Below are 17,500 nucleotides of genomic sequence, written 5' to 3' on the forward strand. Positions count from 1 at the left end.
ACAGTATAAACCCTGCTACAGCTGACCTGATATCTCCACAGTATAAACCCTGCTACAGCTGATATCTCTATAGTATAAACCCTGCTACAACTGATATCTCTACAGTATAAATCCTGCTACAGCTGATATCTCTACAGTATAAACCCTGCTACAGCTGATATCTCTATAGTATAAACCCTGCTACAGCTGATATCTCTACAGTATAAACCCTGCTACAGCTGATATCTCTATAGTATAAACCCTGCTACAGCTGATATCTCTACAGTATAAACCCTGCTACAGCTGATATCTCTACAGTATAAATCCTGCTACAGCTGATATCTCTACAGTATAAACCCTGCTACAGCTGATATCTCTACAGTATAAACCCTGCTATAGCTGATATCTCTACAGTATAAATCCTGCTACAGCTGATATCTCTACAGTATAAACCCTGCTACAGCTGATATCTCTACAGTATAAACCCTGCTACAGCTGATATCTCTACAGTATAAATCCTGCTACAGCTGATATCTCTACAGTATAAACCCTGCTACAGCTGATATCTCCACAGTATAAACCCTGCTACAGCTGATATCTCTATAGTATAAACCCTGCTACAGCTGATATCTCTATAGTATAAACCCTGCTACAGCTGATATCTCTATAGTATAAACCCTGCTACAGCTGATATCTCTATAGTATAAACCCTGCTACAGCTGATATCTCTACAGTATAAACCCTGCTACAGCTGACCTGATATCTCTATAGTATAAACCCTGCTACAGCTGATATCTCTACAGTATAAACCCTGCTACAGCTGATATCTCTACAGTATAAACCCTGCTACAGCTGATATCTCTACAGTATAAACCCTGCTACAGCTGATATCTCTACAGTATAAACCCTGCTACACCTGATATCTCTACAGTATAAACCCTGCTACAGCTGATATCTCTATAGTATAAACCCTGCTACACCTGATATCTCTACAGTATAAACCCTGCTACAGCTGATATCTCTATAGTATAAACCCTGCTACAGCTGATATCTCTATAGTATAAACCCTGCTACAGCTGACCTGATATCTCTACAGTATAAACCCTGCTACAGCTGATATCTCTACAGTATAAACCCTGCTACAGCTGATATCTCTATAGTATAAACCCTGCTACACCTGATATCTCTACAGTATAAACCCTGCTACAGCTGATATCTCTACAGTATAAACCCTGCTACAGCTGATATCTCTACAGTATAAACCCTGCTACAGCTGATATCTCTACAGTATAAACCCTGCTACAGCTGATATCTCTACAGTATAAACCCTGCTACAGCTGACCTGATATCTCTACAGTATAAACCCTGCTACAGCTGATATCTCTACAGTATAAACCCTGCTACAGCTGATATCTCTACAGTATAAACCCTGCTACAGCTGATATCTCTACAGTATAAACCCTGCTACAGCTGATATCTCTATAGTATAAACCCTGCTACAGCTGATATCTCTACAGTATAAACCCTGCTACAGCTGATATCTCTACAGTATAAACCCTGCTACAGCTGATATCTCTACAGTATAAACCCTGCTACAGCTGATATCTCTACAGTATAAACCCTGCTACAGCTGATATCTCTACAGTATAAACCCTGCTACAGCTGATATCTCTACAGTATAAACCCTGCTACAGCTGACATCTTTATAGTATCAATCAACTCTATTAATAAAGCAATTTTTACATTATCAGATGTCACAAAGTGCTGTAAAGAAACCCAGCTTAAAACCCCAAACAGCAAGCAATGCAGGTGTAGAAGCACGGTGGCTAGGAAAAACTCCCTAGAAAGGCCAAAACCTAGGAAGAAACCTAGAGAGGAACCAGGCTATGTGGGGTGGCCAGTCCTCTTCTGGCTGTGCCGGGTGGAGATTATAACAGAACATGGCCAAGATGTTCAAATGTTCATAGATGACCAGCAGGGTCAAATAATAATAATCACAGTGGTTGTAGAGGGTGCAACAGGTCAGCACCTCAGGAGTAAATGTCAGTTGACTTTTCATTCAGAGTTAGAGACAGCAGGTACGGTAGAGGGAGAGAGTCGGAAACAGCAGGTCCGGGACAGGTTGCACGTCCGGTGAACAGGTCATGGTTTCATAGCCGCAGGCAGAACAGTTGAAACTGGAGCAGCAGCACGGCCAGGTGGACTGGGGACAGCAAGGAGTCATCAGGTCAGGTAGTCCTGAGGCATGGTCCCAAAGGCTCAGGTCCTCCAGGAGAAGAGGGAGAGAGAGAGAGAGAGAATTAGAGGGAGCATACTTCAATTCACACAGGACACCAGCTTAGCTATGTTAGCTACATTAGCTACGTTAGCTACATTATCTACGTTAGCTACGTTAGCTATATTAGCTACGTTAGATACGTTATCTACGTTAGCTATGTATGCTACGTTAGCTATATTAGCTACGTTAGCTTTTATTAGCTACGTTAGCTATATTAGCTACGTTAGCTACGTTAGCTATATTAGCTACGTTAGCTACATTAGCTCTGAATGTGGGCATGATGTCGGCCCATCGTTGGGACATGCATGATTAAGGTCTATACACTGACAGCAGCATCATCTCTCTAACAAACACTACGGTACGATGCAGTCGGTGCTACTGTACCTGTAAACATGAGACGGTATCGTCGGTGGCGTGCCGGGAAAACATGGTTTGATGGGCAGCAGACTCAGAAACATAGCTGGAACCGTTGACCAATAGATAAATGGCATATTTTTAGACTTCAGTAATCACAACGCCACTAAGCGGTAGTCCAGCAGGCGTTGGGATGACCTCACGTGTTTGTCCAGTTTGTCTCAGCAGGGCTGGGGGTTCATTCAATATCAACATCAGCCTCAATTGTAAAAAAAAAAAAAAAATAATGGTTCCATTATTTTGAATTAGGGCGGTTTTTCACTTTCTGACTGAATTGACTGAATGTCAACTCCCAAACCATCTGTCTCATAGTTACTGTCTGTTACTGATGATGTCACAGTTACTATCTGTTACTGATGATGTCACAGTTACTGTCTGTTACTGATGATGTCACAGTTACTGTCTGTTACTGATGATGTCATAGTTACTGTCAGTTACTGATGATGTCATAGTTACTGTCTTACTGATGATGTCACAGTTACTGTCTGTTACTGATGATGTCATAGTTACTGTCTGTTACTGATGATGTCACAGTTACTGTCTGTTACCGATGATGTCACAGTTACTGTCGGTTACTGATGATGTCACAGTTACTGTCTGTTACTGATGATGTCATAGTTACTGTCTGTTACTGATGATGTCACAGTTACTGTCTGTTACCGATGATGTCACAGTTACTGTCGGTTACTGATGATGTCATAGTTACTGTCTGTTACTGATGATGTCATAGTTACTGTCTCTTACTGATGATGTTAAAGTTACTGTCTGTTACTGATGATGTCACAGTTACTGTCTGTTACTGATGATGTCATAGTTACTGTCAGTTACTGATGATGTCATAGTTACTGTCTGTTACTGATGATGTCATAGTTACTGTCTGTTACTGATGATGTTAAAGTTACTGTCTGTTACTGATGATGTCATAGTTACTGTCTGTTACTGATGATGTCACAGTTACTGTCTGTTACCGATGATGTCACAGTTACTGTCGGTTACTGATGATGTCATAGTTACTGTCTGTTACTGATAATGTCACAGTTACTGTCTGTTACCGATGATGTCACAGTTACTGTCGGTTACTGATGATGTCATAGTTACTGTCTGTTACTGATGATGTCATAGTTACTGTCTGTTACTGATGATGTTAAAGTTACTGTATGTTACTGATGATGTCACAGTTACTGTCGGTTACTGATGATGTCATAGTTACTGTCTGTTACTGATGATGTCATAGTTACTGTCTGTTACTGATGATGTTAAAGTTACTGTCTGTTACTGATGATGTCACAGTTACTGTCTGTTACTGATGATGTCATAGTTACTGTCAGTTACTGATGATGTCATAGTTACTGTATGTTACTGATGATGTCATAGTTACTGCCTGTTACTGAATGTCAACTCCTTCAGTAATGTCTCTGGTGATGTCACTCTGGTCCTCTGTCGTACGTGCCACACCTGTGTGTATCTCTCTCTACATGTAGGTGTTCTGACTGTGTGTGTGTGTGTGTGTGTGTGTGTGTGTGTGTGTGTGTGTGTGTGTGTGTGTGTGTGTGTGTGTGTTTTGTGTGTGTGTGTGTGTGTGTGTGTGTGTGTGTTTTCCAGAGGCCCAACAGAGGCCCTACTATGCAGACTACTCCCCTGTGCGTCTCACCATCCACACGTTGTGCACCAGCCACTACCTGGACCTCTTCATCACCATCATCATCGGCATCAACGTCGTCACCATGAGCATGGAGCATTACAACCAGCCACAGGTAACTATAGCAACCACACTACAACCAGTCTCAGGTAACTATAGCAACCACATGACAACCAGCCTCAGGTAACAGAAGTAACCCCGCACATCGGTAACTACAGCAACCACATCACAACCAGCCACAGGTAACTATAGCAACCACACGAAAACCAGTCTCAGGTAACTATAGCAACCACACGACAACCAGCCTCGGGTAACAGAACTAACCCTGCACATTGGTAACTATAGCAACCACACTACCATTATGTAACTTAGGTAACCATAGCAACAAGGAAAGTATGAAAATCTACCAACCGCTGGTAACCTTGATGGTCAAACTATATAACTCTAATAGTGTTATGTCTGGGCATTCTGGAACCTTCTTACTTCTACAGGAGGTACTAACTGTGTGTGTGTGTGTGTGTGTGTGTGTGTGTGTGTGTGTGTGTGTGTGTGTGTGTGTGTGTGTGTGTGTGTGTGTGTGTGTATGTGTCCAGTATCTGGAGGAGGCTCTGAAGTACTGTAACTACCTGTTTACCTGTATCTTCATCATCGAGACCCTGCTGAAACTAGTGGCCTTCGGACTGCACAGGTTCTTTAAAGACAGGTACACACACACACACACACTACACACACACACTATACACACACACACATACACACACACAAAAACTGTTCCTCACTCGGTCATTGGATCTTGACACAAAAGTGTGTGTGTGTGTATGTCCAGGTGGAACCAGCTGGACCTGGCCATAGTGCTGCTGTCCATCATGGGCATCACTCTGGAGGAGCTGAAGATGAACGCATCGCTACCCATCAACCCCACCATCATCAGGATCATGAGAGTCCTGAGGATCGCTAGAGGTAGACACACAGCCCTGAGGACCACTAGAGGTAGACACACAGCCCTGAGGACCACTAGAGGTAGACACAGCCCTGAGGACCACTAGAGGTAGACACACAGCCCTGAGGACCACTAGAGGTAGACACAGCCCTGATGACCACTAGAGGTAGACACAGCCCTGAGGACCACTAGAGGTAGACACACAGCCCTGAGGACCACTAGAGGTAGACACACAGCCCTGAGGACCACTAGAGGTAGACACACAGCCCTGAGGACCACTAGAGGTAGACACACAGCCCTGATGACCACTAGAGGTAGACACAGCCCTGAGGACCACTAGAGGTAGACACACAGCCCTGAGGACCACTAGAGGTAGACACACAGCCCTGAGGACCACTAGAGGTAGACACACAGCCCTGATGACCACTAGAGGTAGACACAGCCCTGAGGACCAGTAGAGGTAGACACACAGCCCTGAGGATCACTAGAGGTAGACACACAGCCCTGAGGACCACTAGAAGTAGACACAGCCCTGAGGATCACTAGAGGGAGACACAGCCCTGAGGACCACTAGAGGTAGACACAGCCCTGAGGACCACTAGAGGTAGACACACAGCCCTGAGGATCACTAGAGGTAGATATACAGCCCTGAGGATCACTAGAGGTAGACACACAGCCCTGAGGATCACTAGAGGTAGACACAGCCCTGAGGATCACTAGAGGTAGATATACAGCCCTGAGGATCACTAGAGGTAGATATACAGCCCTGATGATCACTAGAGGTAGACACAGCCCTGATGACCACTAGAGGTAGACACACAGCCCTGGGGATCACTAGAGGTAGATATACAGCCCTGAGGACCACTAGAGGTAGACACACAGCCCTGAGGATCACTAGAGGTAGACACACAGCCCTGATGACCACTAGAGGTAGACACAGCCCTGATGACCACTAGAGGTAGACACACAGCCCTGAGGATCACTAGAGGTAGACACACAGCCCTGATGACCACTAGAGGTAGACACAGCCCTGATGACCACTAGAGGTAGACACACAGCCCTGAGGATCACTAGAGGTAGATATACAGCCCTGAGGATCACTAGAGGTAGATATACAGCCCTGATGATCACTAGAGGTAGACACAGCCCTGATGACCACTAAAGGTAGACACACAGCCCTGGGGATCACTAGAGGTAGATATACAGCCCTGAGGACCACTAGAGGTAGACACACAGCCCTGAGGATCACTAGAGGTAGACACACAGCCCTGATGACCACTAGAGGTAGACACAGCCCTGATGACCACTAGAGGTAGACACACAGCCCTGAGGATCACTAGAGGGAGACACAGCCCTGAGGACCACTAGAGGTAGATATACAGCCCTGAGGATCACTAGAGGTAGATATACAGCCCTGATGACCACTAGAGGTAGACACACAGCCCTGATGACCACTAGAGGTAGACACACAGCCCTGATGACCACTAGAGGTAGACACACAGCCCTGATGACCACTAGAGGTAGACACACAGCCCTGATGACCACTAGAGGTAGACACAGCCCTGATGACCACTAGAGGTAGACACACAGCCCTGAGGATCACTAGAGGGAGACACAGCCCTGAGGACCACTAGAGGTAGATATACAGCCCTGATGACCACTAGAGGTAGATATACAGCCCTGAGGATCACTAGAGGTAGATATACAGCCCTGATGACCACTAGAGGTAGACACATCCCTGAGGACCACTAGAGGTAGACACACAGCCCTGATGACCACTAGAGGTAGACACACAGCCCTGAGGATCACTAGAGGTAGATATACAGCCCTGGGGATCACTAGAGGTAGATATACAGCCCTGGGGATCACTAGAGGTAGATATACAGCCCTGATGACCACTAGCGGTAGACACAGCCCTGATGACCACTAGAGGTAGACACACAGCCCTGGGGATCACTAGAGGTAGATATACAGCCCTGATGACCACTAGAGGTAGACACACAGCCCTGGGGATCACTAGAGGTAGACACACAGCCCTGGGGATCACTAGAGGTAGATATACAGCCCTGGGGATCACTAGAGGTAGACACAGCCCTGAGGACCAGTAGAGGTAGACACACAGCCCTGATGACCACTAGAGGTAGACACAGCCCTGAGGACCACTAGAGGTAGACACACAGCCCTGATGACCACTAGAGGTAGACACAGCCCTGAGGACCACTAGAGGTAGACACACAGCCCTGAGGATCACTAGAGGTAGACACACAGCCCTGAGGATCACTAGAGGTAGACACACAGCCCTGGGGATCACTAGAGGTAGACACAGACCTGAGGACCACTAGAGGTAGACACACAGCCCTGAGGATCACTAGAGGTAGATATACAGCCCTGGGGATCACTAGAGGTAGATATACAGCCCTGAGAACCAGTAGAGGTAGACACACAGCCCTGATGACCACTAGAGGTAGACACAGCCCTGAGGACCACTAGAGGTAGACACACAGCCCTGAGGATCACTAGAGGTAGACACACAGCCCTGGGGATCACTAGAGGTAGACACAGACCTGAGGACCACTAGAGGTAGACACACAGCCCTGAGGATCACTAGAGGTAGATATACAGCCCTGGGGATCACTAGAGGTAGACACAGCCCTGAGAACCAGTAGAGGTAGACACACAGCCCTGATGACCACTAGAGGTAGACACAGCCCTGAGGACCACTAGAGGTAGACACACAGCCCTGATGACCACTAGAGGTAGACACACAGCCCTGATGACCACTAGAGGTAGACACAGCCCTGAGGACCACTAGAGGTAGACACACAGCCCTGATGACCACTAGAGGTAGATATACAGCCCTGAGGATCACTAGAGATAGACACACAGCCCTGATGACCACTAGAGGTAGACACAGCCCTGAGGACCACTAGAGGTAGACACAGCCCTGAGGATCACTAGAGGGAGACACAGCCCTGAGGATCACTAGAGGGAGACACAGCCCTGAGGACCACTAGAGGGAGACACAGCCCTGAGGACCACTAGAGGTAGACACAGCCCTGAGGATCACTAGAGGGAGACACAGCCCTGAGGACCACTAGAGGTAGACACAGCCCTGAGGACCACTAGAGGTAGACACAGCCCTGAGGACCACTAGAGGTAGACACAGCCCTGAGGATCACTAGAGGGAGACACAGCCCTGAGGACCACTAGAGGTAGACACAGCCCTGAGGACCACTAGAGGTAGACACAGCCCTGAGGATCACTAGAGGTAAACACAGCCCTGAGGACCACTAGAGGTAGACACAGCCCTGAGGATCACTAGAGGTAGACACAGCCCTGAGGACCACTAGAGGTAGACACAGCCCTGAGGACCACTAGAGGTAGACACAGCCCTGAGGATCACTAGAGGTAAACACAGCCCTGAGGACCACTAGAGGTAGACACAGCCCTGAGGATCACTAGAGGTAGACACAGCCCTGAGGACCACTAGAGGTAGACACAGCCCTGAGGACCACTAGAGGTAGACACAGCCCTGAGGACCACTAGAGGTAGACACACAGCCCTGATGACCACTAGAGGTAGACACAGCCCTGAGGACCAGTAGAGGTAGACACACAGCCCTGAGGATCACTAGAGGTAGACACACAGCCCTGAGGACCACTAGAAGTAGACACAGCCCTGAGGATCACTAGAGGGAGACACAGCCCTGAGGACCACTAGAGGTAGACACAGCCCTGAGGACCACTAGAGGTAGACACACAGCCCTGAGGATCACTAGAGGTAGATATACAGCCCTGAGGATCACTAGAGGTAGACACACAGCCCTGAGGATCACTAGAGGTAGACACAGCCCTGAGGATCACTAGAGGTAGACACAGCCCTGAGGATCACTAGAGGTAGACACAGCCCTGAGGATCACTAGAGGTAGACACAGCCCTGATGACCACTAGAGGTAGACACAGCCCTGATGACCACTAGAGGTAGACACACAGCCCTGAGGACCACTAGAGGTAGATATACAGCCCTGAGGATCACTAGAGGTAGATATACAGCCCTGATGATCACTAGAGGTAGACACAGCCCTGATGACCACTAGAGGTAGACACACAGCCCTGGGGATCACTAGAGGTAGATATACAGCCCTGAGGACCACTAGAGGTAGACACACAGCCCTGAGGATCACTAGAGGTAGACACACAGCCCTGATGACCACTAGAGGTAGACACAGCCCTGATGACCACTAGAGGTAGACACACAGCCCTGAGGATCACTAGAGGTAGACACACAGCCCTGATGACCACTAGAGGTAGACACAGCCCTGATGACCACTAGAGGTAGACACACAGCCCTGAGGATCACTAGAGGTAGATATACAGCCCTGAGGATCACTAGAGGTAGATATACAGCCCTGATGATCACTAGAGGTAGACACAGCCCTGATGACCACTAGAGGTAGACACACAGCCCTGGGGATCACTAGAGGTAGATATACAGCCCTGAGGACCACTAGAGGTAGACACACAGCCCTGAGGATCACTAGAGGTAGACACACAGCCCTGATGACCACTAGAGGTAGACACAGCCCTGATGACCACTAGAGGTAGACACACAGCCCTGAGGACCACTAGAGGTAGATATACAGCCCTGAGGATCACTAGAGGTAGATATACAGCCCTGATGACCACTAGAGGTAGACACAGCCCTGATGACCACTAGAGGTAGACACACAGCCCTGAGGATCACTAGAGGTAGATATACAGCCCTGATGACCACTAGAGGTAGACACATCCCTGAGGACCACTAGAGGTAGACACACAGCCCTGATGACCACTAGAGGTAGACACACAGCCCTGAGGACCACTAGAGGTAGACACACAGCCCTGAGGATTACTAAAGGTATACACAGCCCTGATGACCACTAGAGGTAGATATACAGCCCTGGGGATCACTAGAGGTAGATATACAGCCCTGGGGATCACTAGAGGTAGATATACAGCCCTGGGGATCACTAGAGGTAGATATACAGCCCTGATGACCACTAGAGGTAGACACAGCCCTGATGACCACTAGAGGTAGACACAGCCCTGGGGATCACTAGAGGTAGATATACAGCCCTGATGACCACTAGAGGTAGACACACAGCCCTGATGACCACTAGAGGTAGACACAGCCCTGAGGACCAGTAGAGGTAGACACACAGCCCTGAGGATCACTAGAGGTAGATATACAGCCCTGATGATCACTAGAGGTAGACACAGCCCTGATGACCACTAGAGGTAGACACACAGCCCTGGGGATCACTAGAGGTAGACACACAGCCCTGGGGATCACTAGAGGTAGATATACAGCCCTGGGGATCACTAGAGGTAGACACAGCCCTGAGAACCAGTAGAGGTAGACACACAGCCCTGATGACCACTAGAGGTAGACACAGCCCTGAGGACCACTAGAGGTAGACACACAGCCCTGAGGATCACTAGAGGTAGACACACAGCCCTGGGGATCACTAGAGGTAGACACAGACCTGAGGACCACTAGAGGTAGACACACAGCCCTGAGGATCACTAGAGGTAGATATACAGCCCTGGGGATCACTAGAGGTAGACACAGCCCTGAGAACCAGTAGAGGTAGACACACAGCCCTGATGACCACTAGAGGTAGACACAGCCCTGAGGACCACTAGAGGTAGACACACAGCCCTGATGACCACTAGAGGTAGACACACAGCCCTGATGACCACTAGAGGTAGACACAGCCCTGAGGACCACTAGAGGTAGACACACAGCCCTGATGACCACTAGAGGTAGATATACAGCCCTGAGGATCACTAGAGATAGACACACAGCCCTGATGACCACTAGAGGTAGACACAGCCCTGAGGACCACTAGAGGTAGACACAGCCCTGAGGATCACTAGAGGGAGACACAGCCCTGAGGACCACTAGAGGTAGACACAGCCCTGAGGATCACTAGAGGGAGACACAGCCCTGAGGATCACTAGAGGGAGACACAGCCCTGAGGACCACTAGAGGGAGACACAGCCCTGAGGACCACTAGAGGTAGACACAGCCCTGAGGATCACTAGAGGGAGACACAGCCCTGAGGACCACTAGAGGTAGACACAGCCCTGAGGACCACTAGAGGTAGACACAGCCCTGAGGACCACTAGAGGTAGACACAGCCCTGAGGATCACTAGAGGGAGACACAGCCCTGAGGACCACTAGAGGTAGACACAGCCCTGAGGACCACTAGAGGTAGACACAGCCCTGAGGATCACTAGAGGTAAACACAGCCCTGAGGACCACTAGAGGTAGACACAGCCCTGAGGATCACTAGAGGTAGACACAGCCCTGAGGACCACTAGAGGTAGACACAGCCCTGAGGACCACTAGAGGTAGACACAGCCCTGAGGATCACTAGAGGTAAACACAGCCCTGAGGACCACTAGAGGTAGACACAGCCCTGAGGATCACTAGAGGTAGACACAGCCCTGAGGACCACTAGAGGTAGACACAGCCCTGAGGACCACTAGAGGTAGACACAGCCCTGAGGACCACTAGAGGTAGACACAGCCCTGAGGATCACTAGAGGGAGACACAGCCCTGAGGACCACTAGAGGTAGACACAGCCCTGAGGACCACTAGAGGTAGACACAGCCCTGAGGATCACTAGAGGTAAACACAGCCCTGAGGACCACTAGAGGTAGACACAGCCCTGAGGATCACTAGAGGTAGACACAGCCCTGAGGATCACTAGAGGTAGACACAGCCTAGTACTGAGGACACCTATCATACTACTATGACCCTGTAAAACAACACCTATCACACTACTATGACTGACCCTGTAAAACAACACCTATCACACTACTATGACTGACCCTGTAAAACAACACCTATCATACTACTATGACGGACCCTGTACAACAACACCTACCATACTACTATGACTGACCCTGTAAAACAACACCTATCACACTACTATGACTGACCCTGTACAACCACACCTATCATCCTACTATGACAGACCCTGTAAAACAACACCTATCATACTACCATGACTGACCCTATAAAACAACACCTATCATACTACCATGACTGACCCTGTAAAACAACACCTATCATACTACTATGACTGACCCTGTAAAACAACACCTATCATACTACTATGACTGACCCTGTACAACAACACCTATCATACTACTATGACTGACCCTGTACAACCACACCTATCATCCTACTATGACAGACCCTGTACAACAACACCTATCATACTACTATGACTGACCCTGTAAAACAACACATTACACTGCACCTATCATACTACTATGACTGACCCTGTAAAACAACACCTATCATACTACCATGACTGACCCTATAAAACAACACCTATCATACTACTATGACTGACCCTATAAAACAACACCTATCATACTACTATGACTGACCCTGTAAAACAACACCTATCACACTACTATGACCCTGTAAAACAACACCTATCATACTACTATGACTGACCCTGTACAACAACACCTATCATACTACTATGACTGACCCTGTAAAACAACACCTATCATACTACTATGACTGACCCTGTAAAACAACACCTATCATACTACTATGACTGACCCTGTACAACAACATCTATCATACTACTATGACTGACCCTGTTAAACAACACCTATCATACTACTATGACTGACCCTGTAAAACAACACCTATCATACTACTATGACTGACCCTGTAAAACAACACCTATCATACTACTATGACTGACCCTGTTAAACAACACCTATCATACTACTATGACTGACCCTGTAAAACAACACCTATCATACTACTATGACTGACCCTGTTAAACAACACCTATCATACTACTATGACTGACCCTGTAAAACAACACCTATCATACTACTATGACTGACCCTGTACAACAACACCTATCATACTACTATGACTGACCCTGTAAAACAACACATTACACTACCATGTCTGACCCTGTACAACAACACCTATCATACCACTATGACTGACCCTGTAAAACAACACCTATCATACTACTATGACTGACCCTGTACAACAACACCTATCATACTACTATGACCCTGTAAAACAACACCTATCATACTACTATGACTGACCCTGTAAAACAACACCTATCATACTACTATGACTGACCCTGTACAACAACATCTATCATACTACTATGACTGACCCTGTAAAACAACACCTATCATACAACTATGACTGACCCTGTAAAACAACACCTATCATACAACTATGACTGACCCTGATGTCTCTCTCTCACACACACCCCGTTGTGTTTGGGGTAAAATAGGTATTGTTGTCTCTCTCTCACACACACCCCGTTGTGTTTGGGGTAAAATAGGTATTGTTGTCTCTCTCTCACACACAACCCGTTGTGTTTGGGGTAAAGTAGGTAGTGTTGTCTCTCTCTCACACACACCCCGTTGTGTTTGGGGTAAAATAGGTATTGTTGTCTCTCTCTCACACACACCCGTTGTGTTTGGGGTAAAGTAGGTAGTGTTGTCTCTCACACACACCTTGTTGTATTTGGGGTAAAATAGGTATTGTTGTCTCTCTCACACACACCCCGTTGTGTTTGGGGTAAAATAGGTATTCTTGTCTCTCTCTCACACACACCCCGTTGTGTTTGGGGTAAAGTAGGTAGTGTTGTCTCTCTCTCACACACACCCCGTTGTGTTTGGGGTAAAATAGGTATTGTTGTCTCTCTCTCACACACACCCCGTTGTGTTTGGGGTAAAGTAGGTAGTGTTGTCTCTCACACACACCTTGTTGTATTTGGGGTAAAATAGGTATTGTTGTCTCTCTCACACACACCCCGTTGTGTTTGGGGTAAAATAGGTATTGTTGTCTCTCTCTCACACACACCCCGTTGTGTTTGGGGTAAAATAGGTATTGTTGTCTCTCTCTCTCACACACCCCGTTGTGTTTGGGGTAAAGTAGGTAGTGTTGTCTCTCACACACACCTCGTTGTATTTGTGGTAAAATAGGTATTGTTGTCTCTCTCTCACACACACCCCGTTGTGTTTGGGGTAAAATAGGTATTGTTGTCTCTCTCTCTCTCTCTCACACACCCCGTTGTGTTTGTGGTGAAATAGGTATTGTTGTCTCTCTCTCTCTCTCTCTCTCTCACACACCCCGTTGTGTTTGTGGTAAAATAGGTATTGTTGTCTCTCTCTCTCTCACACACCCCGTTGTGTTTGTGGTAAAATAGGGAGTGTTGTCTCTCTCCTCAGTGTTGAAGCTGTTGAAGATGGCTATAGTGTAGTGTTGTCTCTCTCCTCAGTGTTGAAGCTGTTGAAGATGGTAAAGTAGGTTGTGTTGTCTCTCTCCTCAGTGTTGAAGCTGTTGAAGATGGCTATAGTGTTGTGTTGTCTCTCTCCTCAGTGTTGAAGCTGTTGTAGATGGCTATAGTGTAGTGTTGTCTCTCTCCTCAGTGTTGAAGATGTTGAAGATGGTAAAGTAGAGAGTGTTGTCTCTCTCCTCAGTGTTGAAGCTGTTGAAGATGGCTATAGTGTTGTGTTGTCTCTCTCCTCAGTGTTGAAGGTGTTGAAGATGGCTATAGTGTAGTGTTGTCTCTCTCCTCAGTGTTGAAGCTGTTGAAGATGGCTATAGTGTTGTGTTGTCTCTCTCCTCAGTGTTGAAGCTGTTGAAGATGGTAAAGTAGAGAGTGTTGTCTCTCTCCTCAGTGTTGAAGCTGTTGAAGATGGCTATAGTGTTGTGTTGTCTCTCTCCTCAGTGTTGAAGCTGTTGAAGATGGCTATAGTGTAGTGTTGTCTCTCTCCTCAGTGTTGAAGCTGTTGAAGATGGCTATAGTGTAGTGGTGTCTCTCTCCTCAGTGTTGAAGATGTTGAAGATGGTAAAGTAGGTAGTGTTGTCTCTCTCCTCAGTGTTGAAGCTGTTGAAGATGGCTATAGTGTTGTGTTGTCTCTCTCCTCAGTGTTGAAGCTGTTGAAGATGGTAAAGTAGAGTGTTGTCTCTCTCCTCAGTGTTGAAGCTGTTGAAGATGGCTATAGTGTTGTGTTGTCTCTCTCCTCAGTGTTGAAGCTGTTGAAGATGGCTATAGTGTAGTGTTGTCTCTCTCCTCAGTGTTGAAGCTGTTGAAGATGGCTATAGTGTAGTGGTGTCTCTCTCCTCAGTGTTGAAGCTGTTGAAGATGGCTATAGTGTAGTGTTGTCTCTCTCCTCAGTGTTGAAGCTGTTGAAGATGGTAAAGTAGGTAGTGTTGTCTCTCTCCTCAGTGTTGAAGCTGTTGAAGATGGCTATAGTGTTGTGTTGTCTCTCTCCTCAGTGTTGAAGCTGTTGAAGATGGCTATAGTGTTGTGTTGTCTCTCTCCTCAGTGTTGAAGCTGTTGAAGATGGCTACAGGGATGAGAGCTCTTCTGGACACGGTCATGCAGGCCTTGCCACAGGTAACGTGTGCACGTGTGTGTGTGTGTGTGTGTGTGTGTGTGTGTGTGTGTGTGTGTGTGTGTGTGTGTGTGTGTGTGTGTGTGTGTGTGTGTGTGTGTGTGTGTGTGTGTGTGTGTACTGTACCTGACTGTGTGTGTGTGTACTGTACCTGACTGTGTGTGTGTGTACTGTACCTGACTGTGTGTGTGCTGTACCTGACTGTGTGTGTGTGTACTGTACCTGACCGTGTGTGTGTGTACTGTACCTGACCGTGTGTGTGTGTGCTGTACCTGACCGTGTGTGTGTGTACTGTACCTGACCGTGTGTGTGTACTGTACCTGACTGTGTGTGTGTGTACTGTACCTGACTGTGTGTGTGTGTACTGTACCTGACTGTGTGTGTGCTGTACCTGACTGTGTGTGTGTGTACTGTACCTGACTGTGTGTGTGTGTACTGTACCTGACTGTGTGTGTGTGTACTGTACCTGACTGTGTGTGTGTGTACTGTACCTGACTGTGTGTGTGTGTACTGTACCTGACCGTGTGTGTGTACTGTACCTGACTGTGTGTGTGTGTACTGTACCTGACTGTGTGTGTGCTGTACCTGACTGTGTGTGTGTGTACTGTACCTGACCGTGTGTGTGTGTACTGTACCTGACTGTGTGTGTGTGTACTGTACCTGACCGTGTGTGTGCTGTACCTGACCGTGTGTGTGTGTGCTGTACCTGACTGTGTGTGTGTGTACTGTACCTGACCGTGTGTGTGCTGTACCTGACTGTGTGTGTGTGTACTGTACCTGACTGTGTGTGTGCTGTACCTGACCGTGTGTGTGTGTTCCGTACCTGACCGTGTGTGTGTGTACTGTACCTGACTGTGTGTGTGTGTACTGTACCTGACTGTGTGTGTGTGTACTGTACCTGACCGTGTGTGTGTGTACTGTACCTGACTGTGTGTGTGTGTACTGTACCTGACTGTGTGTGTGTGTACTGTACCTGACCGTGTGTGTGTGTACTGTACCTGACTGTGTGTGTGTGTACTGTACCTGACTGTGTTTGTGTGTGTACTGTACCTGACTGTGTGTGTGTGTGTGTGTGTGTGTGTGTGTGTGTGTGTGTGTGTGTGTGTGTGTGTGTGTGTGTGTGTGTGTGTGTGTGTGTGTGTGTGTGTGTGTGTACTGTACCTGACTGTGTGTGTGTGTACTGTACCTGACTGTGTGTGTGTGTACTGTACCTGACTGTGTGTGTGTGTGTGTGTGTGTGTGTGTGTGTGTGTGTGTGTGTGTGTGTGTGTGTGTGTGTGTGTGTGTGTGTACTGTACCTGACTGTGTGTGTGTGTACTGTACCTGACTGTGTGTGTGTGTACTGTACCTGACCGTGTGTGTGTGTACTGTACCTGACTGTGTGTGTGTGTACTGTACCTGACTGTGTGTGTGTGTACTGTACCTGACTGTGTGTGTGTGTACTGTACCTGACTGTGTGTGTGTGTACTGTACCTGACTGTGTGTGTGTGTGTACTGTACCTGACCGTGTGTGTGTGTACTGTACCTGACTGTGTGTGTGTGTGTACTGTACCTGACCGTGTGTGTGTGTACTGTACCTGACCGTGTGTGTGTGTACTGTACCTGACTGTGTGTGTGTGTACTGTACCTGACTGTGTGTGTGTGTACTGTACCTGACTGTGTGTGTGTGTACTGTAACTGACTGTGTGTGTGTGTGTGTGTGTGTGTGTGTGTGTGTGTGTGTGTGTGTGTGTGTGTGTGTGTGTGTGTGTGTGTGTGTGTGTGTGTGTGTGTGTGTGTGTGTGTACTGTACCTGACT

General features: G+C 47.5%; 1 protein-coding gene across 4 annotated transcripts in view; it reads left to right on the forward strand.

Moving 5' to 3' along the window:
* LOC135536001 (voltage-dependent T-type calcium channel subunit alpha-1H-like) overlaps positions 1 to 17,500 on the forward strand; it is a 123,463-nt gene that overhangs the window by 89,572 nt on the left and 16,391 nt on the right. For all 4 annotated transcript variants that reach the window (XM_064962398.1, XM_064962399.1, XM_064962396.1 and 1 more), the window contains exons 26-29: positions 4,274 to 4,425; positions 4,904 to 5,013; positions 5,137 to 5,270; positions 15,634 to 15,704. In XM_064962398.1, the coding sequence (XP_064818470.1) occupies positions 4,274 to 4,425; positions 4,904 to 5,013; positions 5,137 to 5,270; positions 15,634 to 15,704 (467 nt within the window). The remainder of the gene's footprint in view (positions 1 to 4,273; positions 4,426 to 4,903; positions 5,014 to 5,136; positions 5,271 to 15,633; positions 15,705 to 17,500) is intronic.

This window comes from Oncorhynchus masou, unplaced genomic scaffold (assembly GCF_036934945.1).
Source record: "Oncorhynchus masou masou isolate Uvic2021 unplaced genomic scaffold, UVic_Omas_1.1 unplaced_scaffold_543, whole genome shotgun sequence".
Lineage (NCBI taxonomy): Eukaryota > Metazoa > Chordata > Actinopteri > Salmoniformes > Salmonidae > Oncorhynchus > Oncorhynchus masou.